The 21,812-nt window shown below is 45.5% G+C and overlaps 1 protein-coding gene across 1 annotated transcript; it reads left to right on the top strand.

The window, feature by feature from the left end:
• Positions 1–593: 593 nt before the first annotated feature.
• LOC136485543 (berberine bridge enzyme-like Cyn d 4) lies at positions 594–2,180 on the top strand. The gene has a single exon (XM_066482400.1). The coding sequence runs from the start codon at positions 594–596 to the stop codon at positions 2,178–2,180; it is 1,587 nt and encodes a 528-aa protein (XP_066338497.1).
• The last annotated feature ends 19,632 nt before the right edge of the window (positions 2,181–21,812 follow it).

Below are 21,812 nucleotides of genomic sequence, written 5' to 3'. Positions count from 1 at the left end.
GAGTGATAACGTAAATGAAAACAGTTGCCGCCGCTACCTGTTACACCGTAATAAAAAACGCACTTTGTTTGGTTGGCGTACCCAGCGACTCGTGAGCTACGTAAACGGGATAGCCTGGAGGTGGACGGTATCCACGTTGCACGCCTCCGTATTGGATCCCTCCGCGAACGGTTCGCCTCCGTATTGGATCCCTCCGCGAACGGTTCGGGTCTCCCTAAAACGAGAAAATTGAATATCTGGGACTGCCGTTCGGGTGCATGACAAATGGAGTCCTATGTTTGCAAATCTCTCACGGATAGACATCCAAATCTTTAGCTTTTTAGAAAGATGAGTTAATATTTCATAGTATTGTTATTTTCTCGTGTGATCTGTGAGTTTTTATACAAAAGTTTAGGTGTCCCGTAGCAACGCACGGGCACGCTACCTAGTATGTATAATAATTTACAGGATAGAAAGACAGGCTGGATCCAGAAGCATCAAGTATCAACCAACAACCTCATATGTAGAAAGGTACACTTGGCATACTTCTATATATAGAGAACCAATGCAACCAATAGAACGAACCATGCATCAATAACATCGCCGGCCGAACAATGGCTGCATCCACAAGGAAAACTGCTGTAGTAGTTCTCAGCTTGTTCTTGCTGTGTTGCAATACGTTGCTGCTACCTTCATCAGCTTCCTCCGATTCCTTTCTGCAATGCCTCTCGGTGATGATGCCAAGCGAGCTGGTGTACCAGCAGAGCTCGAGCAGCTTCACTTCCGTGCTGCAGTCGTCCGTGCAGAACCCCAGGTTCGTGACCAACACCACGGTGCGGCCGCTGTGCATCATCACGGCGTCCGACGTCTCCCACGTCCAGGCCGCCGTGCGCTGCGGCCGCTGGAACGGCGTGCGCCTCCGAGTGCGCAGCGGCGGGCATGACTATGAGGGCCTCTCCTACCGGTCCGTCCAGCCCGAGGTGTTCGCGGTGCTGGACCTAGCCAGGCTCCGCGGCGTGCATGTGCGCCCCGGGGACGGCAGCGCGTGGGTGGACGCCGGCACGACGCTGGGCGAGCTGTACTACGCCGTGGGCACGACCAACCCGGGGTTCCTGTTCCCGGGCGGCGCGTGCGCGACGGTTGGCGTCAGTGGCTTCATCAGCGGCGGCGGCATCGGCCTGATGATGCGCAAGTACGGCGTCGGGGGCGACAACGTCGTCGACGCCAGGATCGTCAACGCCAACGGCGACGTCCTCGACAGGGCCGCCATGGGGGAGGACCTCTTCTGGGCCATCCGCGGAGGTGGCGGCGAGACCTTCGGCGTCGTGGTGGCGTGGCGCCTGAAGCTCTCGAAGGTACCACCGACGGTGACGGTGGTCAACATCCAGAGGACCATGGAGCAGGGCGCCGCCGACCTCATCGCCAAGTGGGAGACGACCATCCTCCAGCCGGTCCTCCCGGACCTCACCATCCGGGTCGTCCTGCAGCACAGGCACGCCTTCTTCCAGACACTCTTCCTCGGCAGGTGCTCGGACCTCCTCAGCACGATGGGCAGCCTCTTCCCGGAGCTCGGCACGACGGCGGCCGACTGCAACGAGATGAGCTGGCTGCGCGCCATGGCGTTCATCTACTTCGGCAACACCAACACGCCGGTGGAGGCGCTGCTGAACCGAACCAACAACGTGGGCAACTACTACTTCAAGAGCAAGTCGGACTACGTGCGCCGCGCCGTCGGCAAGGCCGGGTGGGACAGCCTGTACCAGCAGTGGCTCTCGCAGAACGGCAACGGGCAGATGATCCTGGAGCCGCATGGCGCGGCGGTCGGTGGCGCCAACACGATGACCACCTCGCCGTACCCGCACCGCAGGGGCGTGCTGTTCAACATCCAGTACGGCTCCAACTGGTGCTGCAGCGCCAATGGCACGGAGGCGGCGGACGCGCTTGGGTGGCTCAACGGCCTTTACGGGTTCATGACGCAGTTCGTCACCAGCAGCCCCAGGGAGGCGTTCGCCAACTACCGCGACCTGGATATGGGCCAGAACGTGATCGGCGGCGATGGGTTGTCGTCGTACTGGAGCGCGAGGGCGTGGGCGGAGAGATACTTCATGGGGAACTACCGGCGGCTGGCAGCGGTGAAGGCAGCTGTTGATCCCACTGACTACTTCAGGAACGAGCAGAGCATCCCACCACTTCCCAAGTAGACATTTTTTAGGCGATAGCGCGTCGACATTTGCATCTTGATATGCATTATTAAGCGGAGGAGGGTTCCCAGTGGCGCCTAGTTAGTCGATTTTCCCTATGTTATGCAACTTCTATATGAAGAAAAAACAAAGGTACACTGCTAGCTTAATAAATCTACTAAAAACTAGAAGATGCACCTCAGTCAACACAATACAAGGGGCTTGTTTCGGAGGACCAATCCACGGAGCGTCACAGGGCTAGAGCGCAGTGGTGCTTGGCCCGGTCCAAACTTTCTTTCCATGTTCTATATATACGACCACCACGATCCCCTCACCGTCTACAGACGACCTCCGCGACCTCTATTGCGTCCCCAATATCATCTTGATATTCCTAGAGGGCATTCACCTGGCCCCTGAGCTTGGTCCAACAAGGCAAGACGTGCGAGCATGCATGCATGCGTAGATTTTTTTTCTTCTCAAATACGCAAAAGATTTACGGATCTTTGTATTATTAAGGTAGAAAAGTTTGATACATACAATGTGCTTCTGGAGAGCATCCTAGGAGTTCTACAGGATTAAAGCCGTGGGCTAGACCAACCTAGCATATAGACAAATAAAAATTTCGATATTACATAAATAGTAGACAACCAGGATGAAGACAACAACACAGCCTAGGAAGAGGGCTTGTGCTTCCCGACGTGACTCCTTCCCGTCTAGGAAGAGCGCTTCTAGGGCTTCGACAATGGAAGCGCTAGGCCCAGCGTCGTAGAGTGCCTCGTAGGCCTTCTTCGCCGATGCACTTGGCATTGACAAACCCGTGACCAAACCTAATCGCTGCATGATTTGGATTTCACCTCACTAGGAAGCAGGCACCTAAGAGAGCCTTTGAGCCGCTAGACGCTTGCTCTGTGGTGGCAGCAACGCCTTTGCATGCGGCGGCTTTGGTGGCTCACGAATCAGTGGGGAGGCACTCTTATGCACAACTTCCTTGGTGAAGTTCTCGAGGCAGCGCTTGGCAGAGTCGTCATTGTCCATGATCTAGGTATATCCCCCGGCGTCGTACTGGGAAGGCCAACATCCGCCGTGAGGTTGATCGGACTAAAGCGTGACGGTTAGCCCTCTTCATCCTCCATGGATGCATCAATGCCAAGGGGGCCTTCTGCACCAACCGCAGTGGCATGATCTGTGTCTGCCCCCGCTAAGGCGACACTGGGGCGACTCCGCTACCCACTAAGTGGGGGCGGAGGTGGTGTCCACAACTCCGCGCTGGCATGCTAGGACGGCACTGCCCGCAGGTGCCCACCAGCATGGCCTAATCCTCCAGCTAGATGCATGGCCGCCAAAGTTGAAGCCAGGCGGCCAAATGTGCTTGGGTGTAGAGTTACATCCTCTTTCCATACACTAGACTTGGTAAAGTGGAGGGGGCCTCCATATTTAATTATGGAAACCTTCACTTCAACTAGTAAGGATGGAGCATATACTTCGTACTCTATGGTCTCTTCATGGGTTTACAAGAATGACCCAAGTATTGTAGACTGCAGCGCTTAACAGTTGGGCTCATATAGCTGTGTTCTTTGAAGAATACCCTGTAGGACAACATCTTCGCTTGTTAAAGCCAACAGAAGCACATTAAGGCATCGTGCCAACCTGACTTACAGCTTTGAGAGTATTGCATCTTCACTTTGAGAGGGTTATAGGTTACTCTCTTCTATTTAGTCATATCTTGTTTTTCCTATGTCCTAAGTCACTAGATCTAAAAAGATTGGGTTATTGCTATGGTAAATTCACATGGGTCTCCCTCGATGCATTGTCTATCGTATTCTGCGATAGCCCTTTTGTAAAGTGACCTACTAGGTTTTTGTCTGTTTTAATATAAGTCATGGCTATTACTCTAGTGTTTCTCAATTTTTTGGACAGACTTCAAGTGTCTATTAATGTGTCTTGTTGGCTTTGCATTATTTTTAGCATCGTTCACCTTGGCAATAACTGTTTGGTTGTCACAGTTTGTAAGGACAATTGGTATCATTTTTTCAACCACCGGCAAGTCCATCAAGAGCTCATGGAGTCATTCTACCTTTGCAATAATTGTATCCACAGAAGTAAGTTCTGCTTCTATGGTTGACCTCGTCAAAACGGTCTGTTTCTATGACCTCCATGACACTGCACCACCACCAAGAGTAAACACACATATACTTGTGGCATAGAGTTCATCAAAATCAGATATCCCTCAAGAATAGTTGTGTACCTTGAATAGTGAATCCCATAACTCATTCTACATTTAAGATAGCACAAGACCCTCTCAAGTACATGCCAATGATCATCACCCGGGTTGGACTACACAATTTGCTCACACGAGAAGAGATGTGTTGACTTGTTGCGCTAACTAGGTACATGTGTGAACCAATAATTTGAGAGTACTTCAATTGGTCTCTAACTATTATCTTGTTCTTTCTTATAATGTCATGATGGGATCATAAGGTGTTGTAGCCAAACCGTCTAAAGACCTTATCAACATAGTGAGATTATAAAAAAGTAATCCCCTCTCATCCTTAATTCGTTTGATGTTTATAATTGTCGGAGGTTTTGAACCCAGCAATGAAGATCACCATATCACGCATAGGGGATCAGAAGGGTTACACACGGGATACAAATTTATACTAGTTCAGGTAAGTGGTTGAAAGGATCAAGATGCCCAAGAGGGGGGGGTGAATTGGGCTAATTCTAAATTTCTTTGCAATAATTAAGTCCTACGGTTAACCCAATTAACCCCTTGTGCCCAGAGAGTGTTTCTATTGCACTAACGCACAAAAGTTTAGCAACCCAAGGTCCAATCCTACTCTAGCATGGCAATTCTATGAATGTAAATGACAAGAATTGAATTGCTCAAAGTAAATGCACAAAGTAAAGAGAGGAGAGAAAACGCGGCGATGTTTTGCCAAGGTATCAGAGAGTCGCCACTCCCCACTAGTCCTCGTTGGAGCACCCGCACAAGGGTGTAGCTCCCCCTTGATCCGCGCAAGGATCAAGTGCTCTCTACAGGTTGATTCTTTGACACTCCGTCACAGTGAATCACCCACAACCGCTCACAACTTGAGTTGGGTCATCCACGAGCTCTCCGGATGATCACCAAGCTCCCAATCACCACCAAGCCGTCTAGGTGATGGCGATCACCAAGAGTAACAAGCACGAACTCTCACTTGACCACGACAAGCCTAATGAGATGGGTGGATGCACACTTTGCTACTCTTGATCTCACTAATGAGGGCTCTCTTTGGGATTCTCAAATCTCAATCACCTCACTAGGACCTTGCTATTCTTGGCACTCTCAAACGTGTTTCTCAGCTGTTGGAATGAGCAAAAGTACCCCCACACATGAGTGGAGGCTCTTTTTATAACATGGGCTGAAAAACGAACCGTTATGTGCCTCTGCGGGGTGACCGGACGCTCCGATCAGTATACCCCGAACTCCAGTGTTTACAGTGTGACTGGACGCTGGCAGCATTCGGTCAGCAATGACCGGATGTGTCTGGTCACGATTTTTCCTCTCTGGAACCTTATTGGAGTCGACCGAACGCTGCTTCTCAGTGTCCGATCACTTACCTCTCAGCGTCCGGTCAAACCAGACGCAAACACGTTGGTCAAATGAACTGACCGGACCCTGAGCCAGTGTCCGGTCAAATCAGAGCCAGCGTCCGGTCAGTATTTGACCCTCCATTCACTTCCAACTCTCGATCATATGTGAATGAAGTTTACTCCATTGGATCTAAGGGCTATCTTGGAGCTACCTAGTGCTAGTTTTAACAAGTGTGCACCACACCTAACTCACTAGACTCACCTAGGTCAAGCTACCCGTCCATACCCCCCCTAATAGTATGGCCAAAGGAAAAAACAAAATCCTAAACTACTCTAAGTGTCTCTCCAACTCCAATCGACACTTAGAACTAGTCCATCCTTAACCTTGTCGTCCATCCTTTGAAAACCAAAACAATTTCCATCGTAGGGGCATGACCACCTCGATTGCCCAATCGATCTCCATTACCATGACCTAACTTAATTGCCTCTGCAAAACACATGTTAATCATAGTAATCTTATATTATCATTAATCACCGAAACCCAACTAGGGGCCTAGATGCTTTCAATCTCCCCCTTTTTGGTGATTGATGACAATATCACCTCGAGTATGTGAAAGAGTTGAGGTTTTTAACATGCTTGGATCATGTAAGCTTTTGTCAATAAGAACAAGAGAATTAGGCAAGCTTATATGAACCAAGCCAACATGATGTACTCAAAAGATTTGAATTAAGCATGAGTACAAGTAATAAAGCTCATTTGCATCGGAGTAAAACACGGAAGCAAAGGCAAATGAGCATTGCACAAGTGATATGACATATAAATAATTCAAAGTAGAGAGCACACATGTCATATATCACGATCACGTAGATATCACCATCACATATATATAGTTCAATGCATGAAAGTAAACACACGATGAATGCATAATAGTGTATCACACATAAAAACTCCAAATGTAATATATAAGCTAATATAATAACTAAGCTCCCCCTAAATAGTCGCTCCCCTAAGACTATCATACTCAAACCTTCTCCCCCTTTGGCGTCAAACACCAAAACCTAAGGGTCGGTCGGCGGGGCTGCAGCGGACGAGCCGGACGCTGAGGTACGAGGAGTGAGGTGGAACTGGGTACCATCATCGTCTGATCCTGAACTCTAAGCTGTCTGACCCTCTATAGCTGGTAGTGATGCTGAAGCAGTCTGGGTCAGATCAGGAACTGGTGCTGCTGTAGGCTAAGCTGGTATAACTAAAACAACCAGCTCTGATGATGCCACTGAGGAGGGGAGCGTCTCTATCATCGTTGTGATAGGTGCAGCCGTCGAAGGACCTAGAACATGTAGGTATGGAAGAGTAGGCTGCCCTGTCAACTCACTGAAGGAAGCACCAAGGCTCCTAGACACTATGGTCTCTGGCTCTAGCAGCGATGATGTCTCAGCCGGTGTGAAACCCATACAAATCGGTGTGAACTGCGGGGGGCTAGCACTAACGTAGCAAACCACTAGGACACCTGCTCTATAGGAGAAGCATACTGTGCTGGTGGCTGTCCCTGACTCTGAAGCCCACTAGGCTATAATGCTTGAGTCGTGGAAGTGGTGGTAGGCTGACCGAGCTGGGGCGAAGGCTATGGTGGTGGGGCCCCAATCGCTGTCACTATGTGCTGCATGAATCCGAGAAGCTGCTGCTGCATGAGGATCTGCTACTAGTGCATAGCCTACTACTGCTGCTGTAGAGCCTATGTCTGCTGCTGAATGACTAGCTGCTGGCGCTAGAACTTGTCCTACCGAGTCTAGAACTGAGCAAATGTAGCAGTTGTATCCTGAGCCTGTCGTGCCTGGTCCTACCTCATCCGCTCAAGTATAGCAAGAAGAGCTAGGTCCGTCTGTGGGGCAGGTGGCACTGAGCTAGAGCTACCGGCCTCATGATCATGCTAACGTGCAGGCATTTGAGGAATAGGCTGGTAATCATCATCCGAGCTGTCACTGGGATCGCTCCCCTCCTACTGAGCCTCAAGTTGCTCCTCCTTAGTAGCTGCAATACCCCTAATGATCTCATCTTGCTGGGCCGTAGACTATGGCACATCAGGACGACAGCGTGGCTGACTCGGTGCTGTAGTTGTACTATGGCAAATCCTCTAAGACAGGTTATAAGAAGGGAACTCTGTGGTGGCGCCACTGTACTCAGCAAGCATCTCTGGTGGCCTAACTATCACTGCTCGGTGAATGAGAAAGGTGATCCAATGGGCATATGGTAGCTGTCGACGACCTCTGAATCCCTCAGCTATAGTGTCCTCCATCTCAGATAGAAGAAGATCCCAAATGTCAAATACTGTCTGCTACATCAGAGAGTTGATGAGCCACAGCTGTATACGTGTCAAGCCCTCTCTGTATCCCATCCTGGGAAGCAATGTCCTCCTCATGATAGCCTCAAGCATGCGAGCAGTAGGAGTAAGATCACTAGGGTTCCTATGCGACCCCTCACCAAAGGGCTCAGTGAAGCAGTGACGAACCAAGTCCGTAGGGGGGCACATTACCACCATGAGGGCGTCTGGGGGGCGTTGTCTAGCCATAGTACACCTCATGAAGTCTGACTGGCTGCTCCTATAGCCTAAGTATCTCCCTGACCCTCTGGCTTGTCAGGCGGTAGTCTCTTCCTCTGAATGCGAAGTGAATATATCTATACTGCGAGTCAATCCAAAGGGAAGCATAGAACTGCCGAACCCAAGATGGAACATATAATCCGGTCCATCCAATCAAATCTGATAGCCCCGGCAGATATGTAAGATAGGGGTGAATGTGCTCTCCAGCTGCTGTAACTATAGAGTCAATGTGGCACACCCTCTGAGATCTGAAAACTGCCCCACTATTGAGATAAGCATTGTAGAAATCTTCCTGTAGAGGCGTGTAGAAACCCTCAGATGCTCTCTCATCTCTCTTGGGTGGAAACCACACCTCAAAGTCCATGAACCTCAGCTGCTGTACCTGCTTGGCCGTAGCAGCCCTCAGGTCAAGATGGGTCACTGGAGGAGGACCCTATGGTCTAGGCAGTGGACGAGAACCCCTCCGATGTGTATCAGCCCTCGGTGTGACAGGAGCACGGGTGCGACCAGAGCGGCGTAACTGTGGCTGAGGTGCCAGCTCTGTCCCCTCGGCCTGTTCGGCCTGCCCACCCTCCTGGGTCTGCTGTGCTGGCTATGCCTCCTAAATCTGCTCTGCTAGCAGTGCCTGCTACGGTGACTCCCCCTAAGGCTAAACCTCATCAATAGTATGACGTTGTCCTGCAACCATGACGGTCCTAGGTGGACCACCATGAAGGCGCTCAACACGCTCGATGCCCTCCATCGCTCCTGGTGGAAACGGATCTGCAATAACAACTCCACTGCGTGCACCTCCTCTCTCGGTGCGCTCTACGGCCTCAGCAACTACAGTTGCTCTCGCTGTCTCTGCATCTGGATATTTGCGCTTCTGGGTTGCTAGCTTCTTTGTTGCTTTGCCTTTAGGATCTGCAGGCTAGCGAGGTGAACGCCTCGGATCCTCATCCCCTTGACCACCTCTGACATTCTTCACGCGAGCCATCTGAAAATCTGAAGAAAAACTACCACTAACACTTCCAAGGCTTGGCCTCGATCCGTACTCGCGAGCTTGGCCCTAAGTTAACTGACAACTGCCACATGATCTCAATGGCACCAACTCGCTGCATGATGGAATAGAAGGATATACAAGTAAATACAATATACCTAATAGAGGCGAAACCCTAGGAAGCAAGCAATTTAGATACAAAATTGAAACGTGGGGCTTGCTACATATCAAAACGGCAAAACAGCGAGAGGAGGAACGGATCGGGGGACACCGAATCGGCAATCGAAGATTAGGGTTAGGGTTTTGGCTTAGCGAAACTACGGTGACCGAGCAATGTGATGCGGTGAAACACAAGGGAGTTAGGGCACGGCTCGGGCAGCTCTGGTGTAGGAGAGGCTTGTGTGGCAATGTTGAGGCGAGGATGCGCTGTGTGGCGGCGCTGAGGCGAGGAGGAACTATGCTGCGGCGCTGAGGCGAGGAGGCACTGTGCGGCGGCACTCAGGCTCGGGATGGTGCAGTGCGGGTGGCTCTGGCGCGGAAGGTGATGCTGGCAAGCTCGACGGCGCATGGGCAGTGGAGGCACGGGCAGGCATGGGCTTGCGGTGGCTTGGGGAGGCGCTGCGGGCGATGGCGCAAGGAGCGGAATAGGATTAGGTCAAGAAATCACGGCGGCTGGCGGTTAAATGAGTCCCCGATAGAGTTGGATAAGGAAAGAGGCAACGAGATCATATGCCGCACGAATCCTATTGACTGGACGCTCCGGTGGCAGCGACCGGACAATGCCACCCAGCGTCCGGTCGATTCCAGAGAGGTCCAATTCCTCTGGAATCATGACCGGACGCGTCCGGTGGACACCGACCGAACGTAGCCAGAGTCCGGTCACCTAGCCTTGATGTCTTCATGATTGACCGGATGCTGAAGCTCCTCCTGACCGGACACTGGGAAAACACTATTTCAGCATCCGGTCACTCCTTCAGTAGCAGGTTCACCTCTTGTGAACTGACTGGATGCTGGACATCAGAGTCCGGTGCAGCGTCCGGTCACTCTTTTTTTAGCAAATCTTTAATGTCCTTCGTGCTGCCTGTTCCCAATCAAGTCCCAACTCAAATAAGATCCAAATAAACACCAATTGGGACTGATGTGAGTGACCTCTCTCAAACCCTCAAGTTTTTCAAAATATTTTGCCTTAGGCTATAATTCTTTTTAAGAAAATAGGCAATAAGAGGGCAATTGAAGACAAACGACAAACAACAATCATGCATATGCAATGCAATACTTAAAAGTAAATCTAGTTGCTTGTCAAGTTTGATCCAAGGTTAAGCTTCTTCACACACTTTTCGGTGGCTATCTTAACCATGTTAGACAAGCCCTATATGCATTACAAAACATTAAACGTGATGTATATTACAATGCAATGCAAGGGATAACACAATCTCATCTTTTAGTAAAGTTACCAAAATCAAGAACATTGAGCTCATTCCGTAATCTACAAAATGTAGCCTCATCTAGCGGTTTAGTGAAGATATCCGCCAATTGATCCTTGGTCCTTACACCTTCAATGATATATCATTTTTAGCAACATGATCTCTAAGAAAGTGATGGCGGATATCTATGTGCTTGGTGCGAGAGTGTTGAACCGGATTATTTGCAAGTTTTACCGTACTTTCATTGTCGCACAAAAGAGGTACTTTCTCTAGAACTACACCATAGTCTAGCAAAGTTTGTTTCATGTAAAGTATTTGTGCACAACAAGCACCCACGGCAATGTATTCCGCTTCGGCGGTGGACAAAGCCACACTATTTTGTTTCTTGGAGGACCAAGACACAAGTGATCTACCAAGCAAATGGCACCCTCCAGATGTGCTTTTTCTATCAACTTTGCAACCGGCATAATCCGAATCGGAATAGCCAACTAATTCAAATATAGCTCCTTTGGGATACCAACGGCCAATGCTTGGTGTGTGCTTAAGATACCTAAGGATTCTTTTTACGGCAATTAAATGTGATTCCTTAGGTTTAGCTTGAAATCTAGCACACATACACACACTAAACATAATGTCGGGCCTAGATGCGGTTAAATATAACAAGCTACCAATCATAGAATGGTAGAGAGTTTGATCAACCTTGTTACCTCCCTCATCTAGGTTGAGATGTCCATTGGTTGACATTGGTGTCTTGATTGGCTTACATTCATCCATCTTGAATCTCTTGAGAAGATCTTTTGTATATTTCTCTTGAGAGATGAAGATCCCTTCTCTCATTTGCTTGACTTGAAAACCAAGAAAGAATGTAAGCTCACCAATCATGTACATCTCGAACTCCTTCGACATCAATTCACCAAATTCTTTCTAAGAATCTTCATTTGATGATCCAAAGATGATATCATCAACATATACTTGACAAATGAATATATGCCCATCAAGCTTCTTGGTGAATAGTGTGGTGTCGACATTCCCAATGGTGAAGCCCTTCTCAATGAGGAAGTCCCGAAGGCGCTCATACCAAGCTCTTGGGGCTTGCTTAAGCCCATATAATGCCTTGGACAACCTATAAACATGATTAGGATATCTAGGGTCTTCAAACCCAGGAGGTTGATCAACATAGACTAGTTCATTAATAAAGCCATTTAAAAATATACTTTTCACATCCATTTGATATAATTTCATTTCATGATGTGATGCATATGCAAGGAGGATACAAATGGCTTCTAATCTTGCAACCAGTGCAAAGGTCTCTCCAAAATTCAAACCTTCAACTTGAGAGAACCCCTTTGCAACTAGTCTTGCCTTGTTTCTCACAACAACACCTTGATCATCTTGCTTGTTTTGGAACACCCACTTTGTTCTAATGACTCTTGCACCTTTTGGCCGCTCTTCAAGAGTCCAAACTTCATTGCGTGTGAAGTTGTTCAACTCTTCATGCATAGCATTTATCCAATCTGGATCTTGAAGAGCTTCTTCAACCTTAGTAGGCTCAAAGCAAGAGACAAAAGAGTAATGAGCAATAAATGAAGCAAGTTTTTGTGAGCGAGTCATTACACCCTTTGATGGACTCCCTATGATGAGATCTTGTGGATGATCTTGTAGTAGAGGTATATTTCTTCTATTGACCACTTGAGGAGGAGGTTGTGGAGCATCAACATCTTGTGCTTGTACCACCATTTGCTCATGGGAGACATGAGTGTCTTCATTTTCTACTCTCCCATCTTTTTCACCATCTTGTGGCACACTTGATGAAGAGGGTGGATCTATCACTTGTACATCATCTTTAGGCTTGATGTCTCTAACCGGAATGTTCTTCATAGCCTCCCTCAATGGTTCACCACCTACATCATCAAGATTCTCATGTGCTCCTTGGGAGCCGTTAGATTCATCAAATTCCACATCATATGTTTCTTCAACCAAGCCAGTGGCATGATTAAATACTCTATATGCTTTGGACTTTGATGAATAACCAACAAGAAAACCAATATCATGTCTTTGAAACTTCCCTAGGTGTTGCCGCTTCTTGTAGATGTAGCATTTGCAACCAAACACCCTAAAGAAGGAGACGTCCGGCTTCTTCCCATTGAGCAACTCATAAGGTGTCTTGCCAAGGAACTTTTGAAGGAATAGGCGGTTGGATGCATAGCATGCGGTGTTGATTGCTTCCGCCCATAGAGCTTCGGGGGTGTTGTACTCATCAAGCATTGTTCTTGCAAGAGTGATCAATGTCCGGTTCTTCCTCTCAACTACACCATTTTGTTGAGGAGTATACGTTGCGGAGACTTCATGTTTGATTCCAACTTCATCACAATAAGCTTCTATGTTTGTGTTGTCAAATTCTTTCCCATTATCACTTCTTATCTTCTTGAGCTTCACTTCAAATTCATTTTGTGCTCTCTTGGCAAACTTCTTGAAGCAAGATGCAACTTTAGATTTGTCATGAAGGAAGAATACCCATGTATACCTTGAATAATCATCAACAATCACAACACAATAAAGATTTCCTCCCAAACTCTTGTATGTTGTTGGTCCAAATAAATCCATATGAAGGAGTTCTAGCACTCTTGCGGTTGATATGAAAGCTTTTGTTGGATGGGTATTTGCAACTTGCTTGCCGGCTTGACATGCACTACAAAGCTTATCCTTCTCAAACTTCACATCCTTCAACCCTCTCACCAAATCATTCTTCATTAGCTTCTTGAGTGAACTCATCTCAACATGAGCAAGTCTTCTATGCCATAGCCACCCAAGTGTTGTTTCGGTGAATAGGAAAGTCTTCAAGTTTGCTTCTTTGGAGGTGAAGTCCACTAGATATAGGTTGTTGTATCTAAATCCTTAGAATATCACTTGTTCATCATCCTTCTTAGATACAACTTCCTTCTCAGTAAACAAGCATTGGAAGCCAAGATCACATAATTGCCCAACAGATAGCAAGTTGAAGCTCAATGAAGCAACATATAGCACATTGGAGATTGAATGATCATTTGATATTGCCACTTGCCCAATCCTTTAACCTTGCCCTTTGAATTATCCCCAAATGTGATTCTTTCTTGTCCATCTACTTCTTCATCTAGTGAGGTGAACATACGAGGATCACCGGTCATATGTTGTGTGCAACCACTATCAATAACCCAATGACTTCCATTAGTCTTGTAGTCCACCTACACACAAGAGATCAAGCTTTAGGAACCCAAACTTGTTAGAGGGCCCTTCACCTTCTCAACAAGTGACTTTGCAACCCAAATTTTCTTAGTCCTATTCATATTTGGAGGTCCTAAGAACATCACTTTCATCTTTCCACTAGAATCCTTTCTAAGCATGTAGTGAGCATTGAAGGCAATGGGTCTAGCATGCTTGGGCAAGGGTTGTGGTGGTGGAGTTTGGCACTCATGAGCAAAGTGGCCTTCTTGTCCACACTCAAAGCATCTCTTTGGCTTTGGCTTTGGCTTTGATTGTTATTGTTGAGCTTGAGCCTTCTTCTTCTCTTGATTTGCCATGTACCCAATGCCACTTCTATCCATCTTCATGACGGTGTTCATTAGGAGTTCACTTTGAAGATACTTGCCTCTAGTGAACTTGCTCAATCCAATCTTGAGATGCTCTTTTTCCAACTTGAGCTTCTTGTTCTCTTCCTTGAGTGCATCACTACTTTTATCTTCCTTGAGTGCAAGATTGTTTCTCTCTTCCTTGAGTTTCTTGTTTTTTCTTTTAGCTTCTCATTCTCAAGAATCAAGTCACCATCATGATCAAGAGTTTTTAGCACAATGGTGTTGTGGATTTTGAACTCTTCAAACTCTTTCTTGAGCTTTTCATTGTCATGCTTGAGCTTGACATACTCATCATAGTCATTGCACTCAACCACTTGCTTGCCTTTGCCACTAGATCCTTGCTCAATGCTCTCATTAATTAAATCATCACATGATGTAGCTATATCAATCTTAACAACATCGTTAGTAGCATCATGTGGCTCATTGGGTAAAAATTCTTGAGCAATAACAAGATTGTCATGATTAATCTTGAGAGTAGTATATTCATCTTTTAGATTATTATGGCTAGTGATGAGCTCTTTGTGCACCCACTCAAGTTTATCATGTTTATCTTTAAGCTCTTTCTTAGAAGATTTGAACTCCTTGAGTTTGGATGACATAGCATCATTTGCTTCTCTAAGCTCAACACTAGCCTTTTCGGCTATGTCACATTTAGCTAAGAGAGAATCATTCTTAATCTCAAGCTTTTCATTTTTAGCTCTAGTCTTTATAATGATCTTAGTATATTTCTTTAGCAATTTAGCAAGATCATCATAAGTAGGTGACTCATATTCATCATCATCGCTATCAATATCACTATCATCATTATGAGCATGATCATCACCACTACTATCATCATCATGTGATACCTTTCGTTCACCTTTGGCCATAAGGCATAGGTGTGTAGAGGATGATGGCGGTGGTGGCGGTGAAGATGATGAAGAATCAATAGCAATAGTGGCCACCTTCTCGTTGTCACTATCATTATCGGATGATCCACTAGATGAATCAATGTCCGTGAGCCAATCACCGACGATGTAAGCCTTTCCACTCTTCTTCTTGTGGAAGTCCTTCTTGCCATCTCTCTTCTTGTATGGCTTGTTCTTTTTCTTCTCATCTTCATCTTCATTGCTTGAGTCATCTTTCTTGCCCTTGTTCTTGTTCTTGAACTTGTCTTTCTTGGGCTTTGTGCATTGGTGAGGTAGATGACCAAGTTCTCCACAATTGTACCAATCCATCTCAGAAATTGGCTTCCTTCTAGAGCTTGTGAAGAACTTCTTCTTCTTGCCATCAAACTTGATTCCACTCTTGTTGAGTTTCTTTAGCATCTTGGCGGTTTTCTTCACCATGAGAGCAAGGCTTACATCATCAACTTCATCATCACTTGAGCTCTCATACTCAAGCCTTGCTTTGCCCTTCTCTTGGCTTGCTTTGAATGCTAAGTCTTTTTCTTTCTTCTTTGTAGAGGATGAGCCATCTTGAGGTGTGATGTGCATGTACATCTCATGAGCATTGACCTTTCCCAAGATTTGTGTCGGTGTAGCGGTGGAAAGATCACCTTGATGTAGCATGGTCACAATATGCCCATATTTGTCAATGGGAAGGACACTCAATATCTTTCTTACAACATCGGATGGTTGCATTTGAGTGAGTCCAAGCCCATTAACTTCCTCTATAAGAACATTCAAACGTGAATACATCTCATTAGCACATTCTTTAGGAAGCATTTCAAAAGAGTTGAGCTTCTTCATGACAAGATGATAGCGTTCTTCATGCTCACTCTTTGTTCCCTCATGGAGTGCACAAACATCCGACCATAGTGCATGGGCGTCTTTGTGGTTCCTCACCCAATTGAACACATCTTTGCAAAGGCCTCTAAAAATGGTGTTTCGAGCCTTTGCATTCCACTTCTCGTAATTCACCTCATCGCCTTGTAGGTGAGTAGCATCCTGAGGTTTTGGGAAGCCTTGTGAGGCGGCTCTAAGAATACCAACATCTAGAGCTTCCAAATACGCCTCCATGCGAATTTTCCAATAAGGAAAATCATCTCCCTCAAAGATAGGAGGAGGTTCATCCCCATGAGACATCTTGCTCTAGGCGGTTAAGCCTAAAAACGTGAGTACGAGGCTCTGATACCAATTGAAAGGATCAAGATGCCCAAGAGGGGGGGTGAATTGGGCTAATTCTAAATTTCTTTGCAATAATTAAGTCCTACGGTTAACCCAATTAACCCCTTGTGCCTAGAGAGTGTTTCTATTGCACTAACGCACAAAAGTTTAGCAACCTAAAGTCCAATCCTACTCTAGCATGGCAATTCTATGAATGTAAATGACAAGAATTGAATTGCTCAAAGTAAATGCACAAAGTAAAGAGAGGAGAGGAAACACGGTGATGTTTTGCCGAGGTATCAGAGAGTCGCCACTCCCCACTAGTCCTCGTTGGAGCACCCGCGCAAGGGTGTAGCTCCCCCTTGATCCACGCAAGGATCAAGTGCTCTCTATGGGTTGATTCTTTGACACTCCATCGCGGTGAATCACCCACAACCGCTCACAACTTGAGTTGGGTCATCCACAAGCTCTCCAGATGATCACCAAGCTCCCAATCACCACCAAGCCGTCTAGGTGATGGCGATCACCAAGAGTAACAAGCACGAACTCTCACTTGACCACGACAAGCCTAATGAGATGGGTGGATGCACACTTTGCTACTCTTGATCTCACTAATGAGGGCTCTCTTTGGGATTCTCAAATCTCAATCACCTCACTAGGACCTTGCTCTTCTTGGCACTCTCAAACGTGTTTCTCAGCTATTGGAATGAGCAAAAGTACCCCCACACATGAGTGGAGGCTCTATTTATAACATGGGCTAAAAAATGAACCGTTATGTGCCTCTGCGGGGTGACTGGACTTTCCGGTCAGTATACCTTGAACTCCAGTGTTTACAGTGTGACCGGACGCTGGCAGCATCCGGTCAGCAATGACCGGATGCGTCTGGTCATGATTTTTCCTCTCTGGAACCTTATTGGAGTCGACCGGACGCTGCTTCTCAGCGTCCGATCACTTCACCTCTCAGCGTCCGGTCAAACCAAATGCAAACACATTGGTCAAATGAACTGACCAGACCCTGAGCCAGTGTCCGATCAAACCGGAGCCAACGTCCGGTCAGTATTTGACCCTCCATTCACTTCCAACTCTCGATCATATGTGAATGAAGTTTGCTCCATTGGATCTAAGGGCTATCTTGGAGCTACCTAGTGCTAGTTTTAACAAGTGTGCACCACACCTAACTCACTAGACTCACCTAGGTCAAGCTACCCGTCCATACCCCCCTTAATAGTACGGCCAAAGGAAAAAACAAAATCCTAAACTACTCTAAGTGTCTCTCCAACTCCAATCGACACTTAGAACTAGTCCATCCTTGACCTTGTCGTCCATCCTTTGAAAACCGAAACGATTTCCATCGTATGGCCATGACCACCTCGATTGCCCAATCGATCTCCATTACCATGACCTAACTTAATTGCCTGTACAAAACACACGTTAGTCATAGTAATCTTGTATTGTCATTAATCACTAAAACCCAACTAGGGGCCTAGATGCTTTCAGTGGTACCCTACGTTCAGTTTGGAGTAGATCTCTTTCGCGTGCTCAAGTTATAAGGGGTTGCTGAGTATGTAATGGGTATAGATCGAATGCTCCCTACCCCACCTTATGTACAATGGGAGGTAGGTTTACATAGATGGCGTTTGCTTTATAGATATGTTTCTTAGTTAGGTACAAGGAAATAATAATAGAATGACTATTGCCACGTGTAAAAGTCGGCGCCTGTTGATGGTCATAAACACCTATTTTAACCATCAACAATGCAAACATTCCAAGGAAAAACGAACATAAAATGCAGAGATTTGGTTTGTTACTAATGGAATTCCACTTGTACATGAAGTCTGTTTGAATGCAGGAATTTTGCAAAAATGGTGCAAAACAAGTCCATAGGAGAGGCAAATGGACGCAGGGGGCCTAGGCCCATAGAGCCACGTCGGCTGGTGCCACCTAGCCCCGCTCGACGCCCTCCTATCCCCTACCATGTCACTGATCTATGGGAAAGCTTCCACAAAGCTTCGTAAGCGTCGATCCAATGTCAGTTTGATCAATGGTCAAGAATGAGTTGTCGTGGATCCATGGGCCAATTGTCATTGACTTGGAGGAGCTCCACCGACTGAACCACTGCCTTCCTAACCAATTCTTCACATGTGCTATCTAAGTAACTGACTTTGGGATCTAACCAAGGCCCTACGATCAAGAGGCGGTGCATCCCACGGACAACCGACACCTAGGAACGTTGCCTGGTGCCCAAGTTTGCTCCACCAACTCTCTAACTGCCTATAAATACCCCCAGCTCCTAGGTGCTATAAATAAAGGTGTTCACTATAGTTGTAAGGTGTCCCATTGAGTATCATTCTCTCTAGTCCAAGTTTTAGGCTAGTAGTGAGAGTGAAGAGCTAGGAGCTTGGAGAAGTCTTCGGGAGTCTCTGTAAGCTCTTTATAAGCTACTTTTGCTTTTAATATATTTCCTTTAGTACTTGTCTTATTTTTAGCATTTACTTACTTGCATTAGAGTATAGTTGTGCTACGAATATTTTGATCATATCTTGTTTATTTAGTAAGTTTCCGATATACAGGAAGCAATTAAGTTTGAAAACCAACACCTCACATCATTGTTCTAATATAGTGCCAGTCCATGATCACAACCACAAAAGCATGATAGAGGGAACTAACGAGAGATGCCTTACCTAGGGCCCTACTCCTCGTCCATGGTGGGACAAAAGTAGTTCTTGCAGTAGCCATGATAGACTATACCATCTGCAACAAGTGGGAAATAAACCCTGAGTACGAGAAGGTACTCAGCTAGACATGCCCGTCATAAACCAAAAAGAAAGTGACTCCAAGGATTATGCAAGGCTTTATAAGTGAAGGTAGCTTGACAACATTTTGCATGAAAAGCTACTAATTCAGTTATACATTTATAATTCGGTCATCAAGTTAATTATAGCTATTCATCTCTAGATTAGCAACTAACCTATGCCAAACATGTGGTATATCATTTAGTAGCATACAGTAGTAACCATAGCCGGTGTAAAAGTTCCAAGTTCACCATAACCATCATTCCATAATCCAGTTACTACGATGTTGGAGCTACCCAAGTTTCTCACTGTCCAAGAGAGACGGTGATTCGAATCGATTTCAACCAGCTGGGAATTTATTCCTAACACAAACCTAGGCAGACTAGATCAACGGTCACCTTAGGTCACCTTTGGTACAACTCAGGTACATATTTCGTGGGTTCGATCAGCCCCGCACAACTAGGGACAACCAGTTGCCAGGACAATCAGGACTACCCTACCCTTGGGCTCACATCTGGCTCCCCGCACATCCTTACTACCATCCAGAGTGCGCACTCTAACAGAACGGGGCCTAGCCTGAGTTGAGCTACTCAGCTTCATGGTCGGAACGAGTTATCTGGCTAGCTAAGTGAGAGGCATACGTTCAATCTCAACAGAAGTTCCAACAATAGTACGGTCCTTAATCGGCATAGACAGAATCACATGAGCCAACCTACGCATAGACTCCATCTGACCTCCAGTTACATTACCCCATAGTTCTTTTCCACGATAGCAAATATAGCCAATCATGCTCCGGTATCCACCTATATCTCGCAGGTGACAGGAAATCACCCGACTTCTACTGGTCTAAGCATGGCTAAGCATATATTTGATCCTGGACCTACACAGGGTTAAAGGTATATTTATCTAGACAAGGTAGTTCTACGCATCAAGTGTTTCTAATTCAACTCTTATAACCTAATGCATCAAACATAAAGGACTCAAGTGATATTTTTTAAAACATGGGAGGCTTAAAATGCTCCGGGGCTTGCCTTTGAGAAAAGAAGTTGGCTGATGATCCAGGCACTCGGGTAGGTCCTCAAGAGCTTGCTCCTTGCCTTCTAGAGCTATGGGCTGAGGTGCCTCCTGATGTTCCTCTTCTTCTTCATTGAATTCCAATAGAGTGATCCCCTCGGACGATCCTATATGTATGAGCATGAAATAAGATATGACGAATGCATATATACTAACATGCATGATATGATATGGTGTGATGAAATGCATCATCATAAGTGTCCTCAACAACATTGCATTAAGGTGATAACAAGATAAATTTTCTTTTACTGAGTAGGTGTATATCTCTTGTCTAGTAATTAAACAAATTGTCATCTAAGCATTTTTCTGGACTGCAAGACAGTAGCCACTTGTTTTGACCATAACTGGAGTTATACATATCTAAATATTATGATTGCGGACTTTATGGAAAGCTTATGAAATTTCCTACAACTTTCTTTTAATCATCTTAAGGTGATTCAGTAGTTATCTAGGCCAAACAATTCCATCTTTTAGATCTGTCCAGAGAACAAGTATTTCTGACAGCAGACTTCTAACAGCTATAATTATCAAACCATAAGGCCTATTACTATGAAAATTTAACAAAAGGTAGATAAGTAAGTTATCTACAACTTTGTTATTAACAAGTTTCACACAAAAGATCATTATCATCATGAATTTACCACCACAACAGAAACTATACATGCAGCCATCTAGTTGAATTATAAAGCAATAATTAACTAGCTGCTATAACCAATTACTTCTTAGCCTAACTAATAGCACCAACAGATCATATGCATCATAAGCATCATATAAAACATCATGGTTATGCCTAACTAATTTATTTATATTCATTTATTAATTTCCTTATATAATAAGGTGATTTAAAGGATAAATATTTCCAGTGCTCAATAAATTCTGAGAAAATTACAGCAGATTACAAATGACCCTAGTAGTCTACCATACAATTCTCGTGCCATTTGTATAAGTATAGACACCTCTACAAAAATGACAAGCTACATATGCTTAGTTTAGCAAAAATAGTTTAGCATAGTGAAAAGTGTCAAGCAACAGATTTAATATTTTTCTTACTTTCCTCCTAGCACAAGAATACTGTATAAAAATTTGCATGATCGTATGTTATGTATTTTTACCCCATTTAATTTCACTAGAAACTAGCAATTAATTAGGATTAAATATGAAGACCATATTTTAAGTATGCCTACTGTAGGTTAGTATTTTTCCTAGCTATATCATGTCAACACAAGACCATAAATTGGAATCGCAATTTTATCATCTTCCTAGCTCAAGTTATGCATTTTACAAGATATAACCTAATTTTAAAGCACTTATCTTGCTCAATTTAATTCTCCTAGAAAAATACCCTAGCCAGTAGATTTCATATTTTTATCAAATATTACACTTCAAGATAAATCCAACAAAATTTGGTTCACCCTGTTTGGATACTCCTAGCTCCAGATATGAATTTTTGAATTTGTATTCAAATCTATGAAAATAATTCAGAAACCAACTAAACCCTAAATGCTAGGTACACCCGGTC

The sequence above is a fragment of the Miscanthus floridulus genome, chromosome 10 (genome assembly GCF_019320115.1).
Source record: "Miscanthus floridulus cultivar M001 chromosome 10, ASM1932011v1, whole genome shotgun sequence".
Lineage (NCBI taxonomy): Eukaryota > Viridiplantae > Streptophyta > Magnoliopsida > Poales > Poaceae > Miscanthus > Miscanthus floridulus.
Note: the sequence above shows the minus strand (reverse complement) of the source record. Positions and strands in the feature narration are given on the sequence as shown.

Bases quoted from the DNA above. Each gene is read 5' to 3' on its own strand.
- LOC136485543 (XM_066482400.1), top strand. From the start codon at position 594: ATGGCTGCATCCACAAGGAAAACTGCTGTAGTAGTTCTCAGCTTGTTC.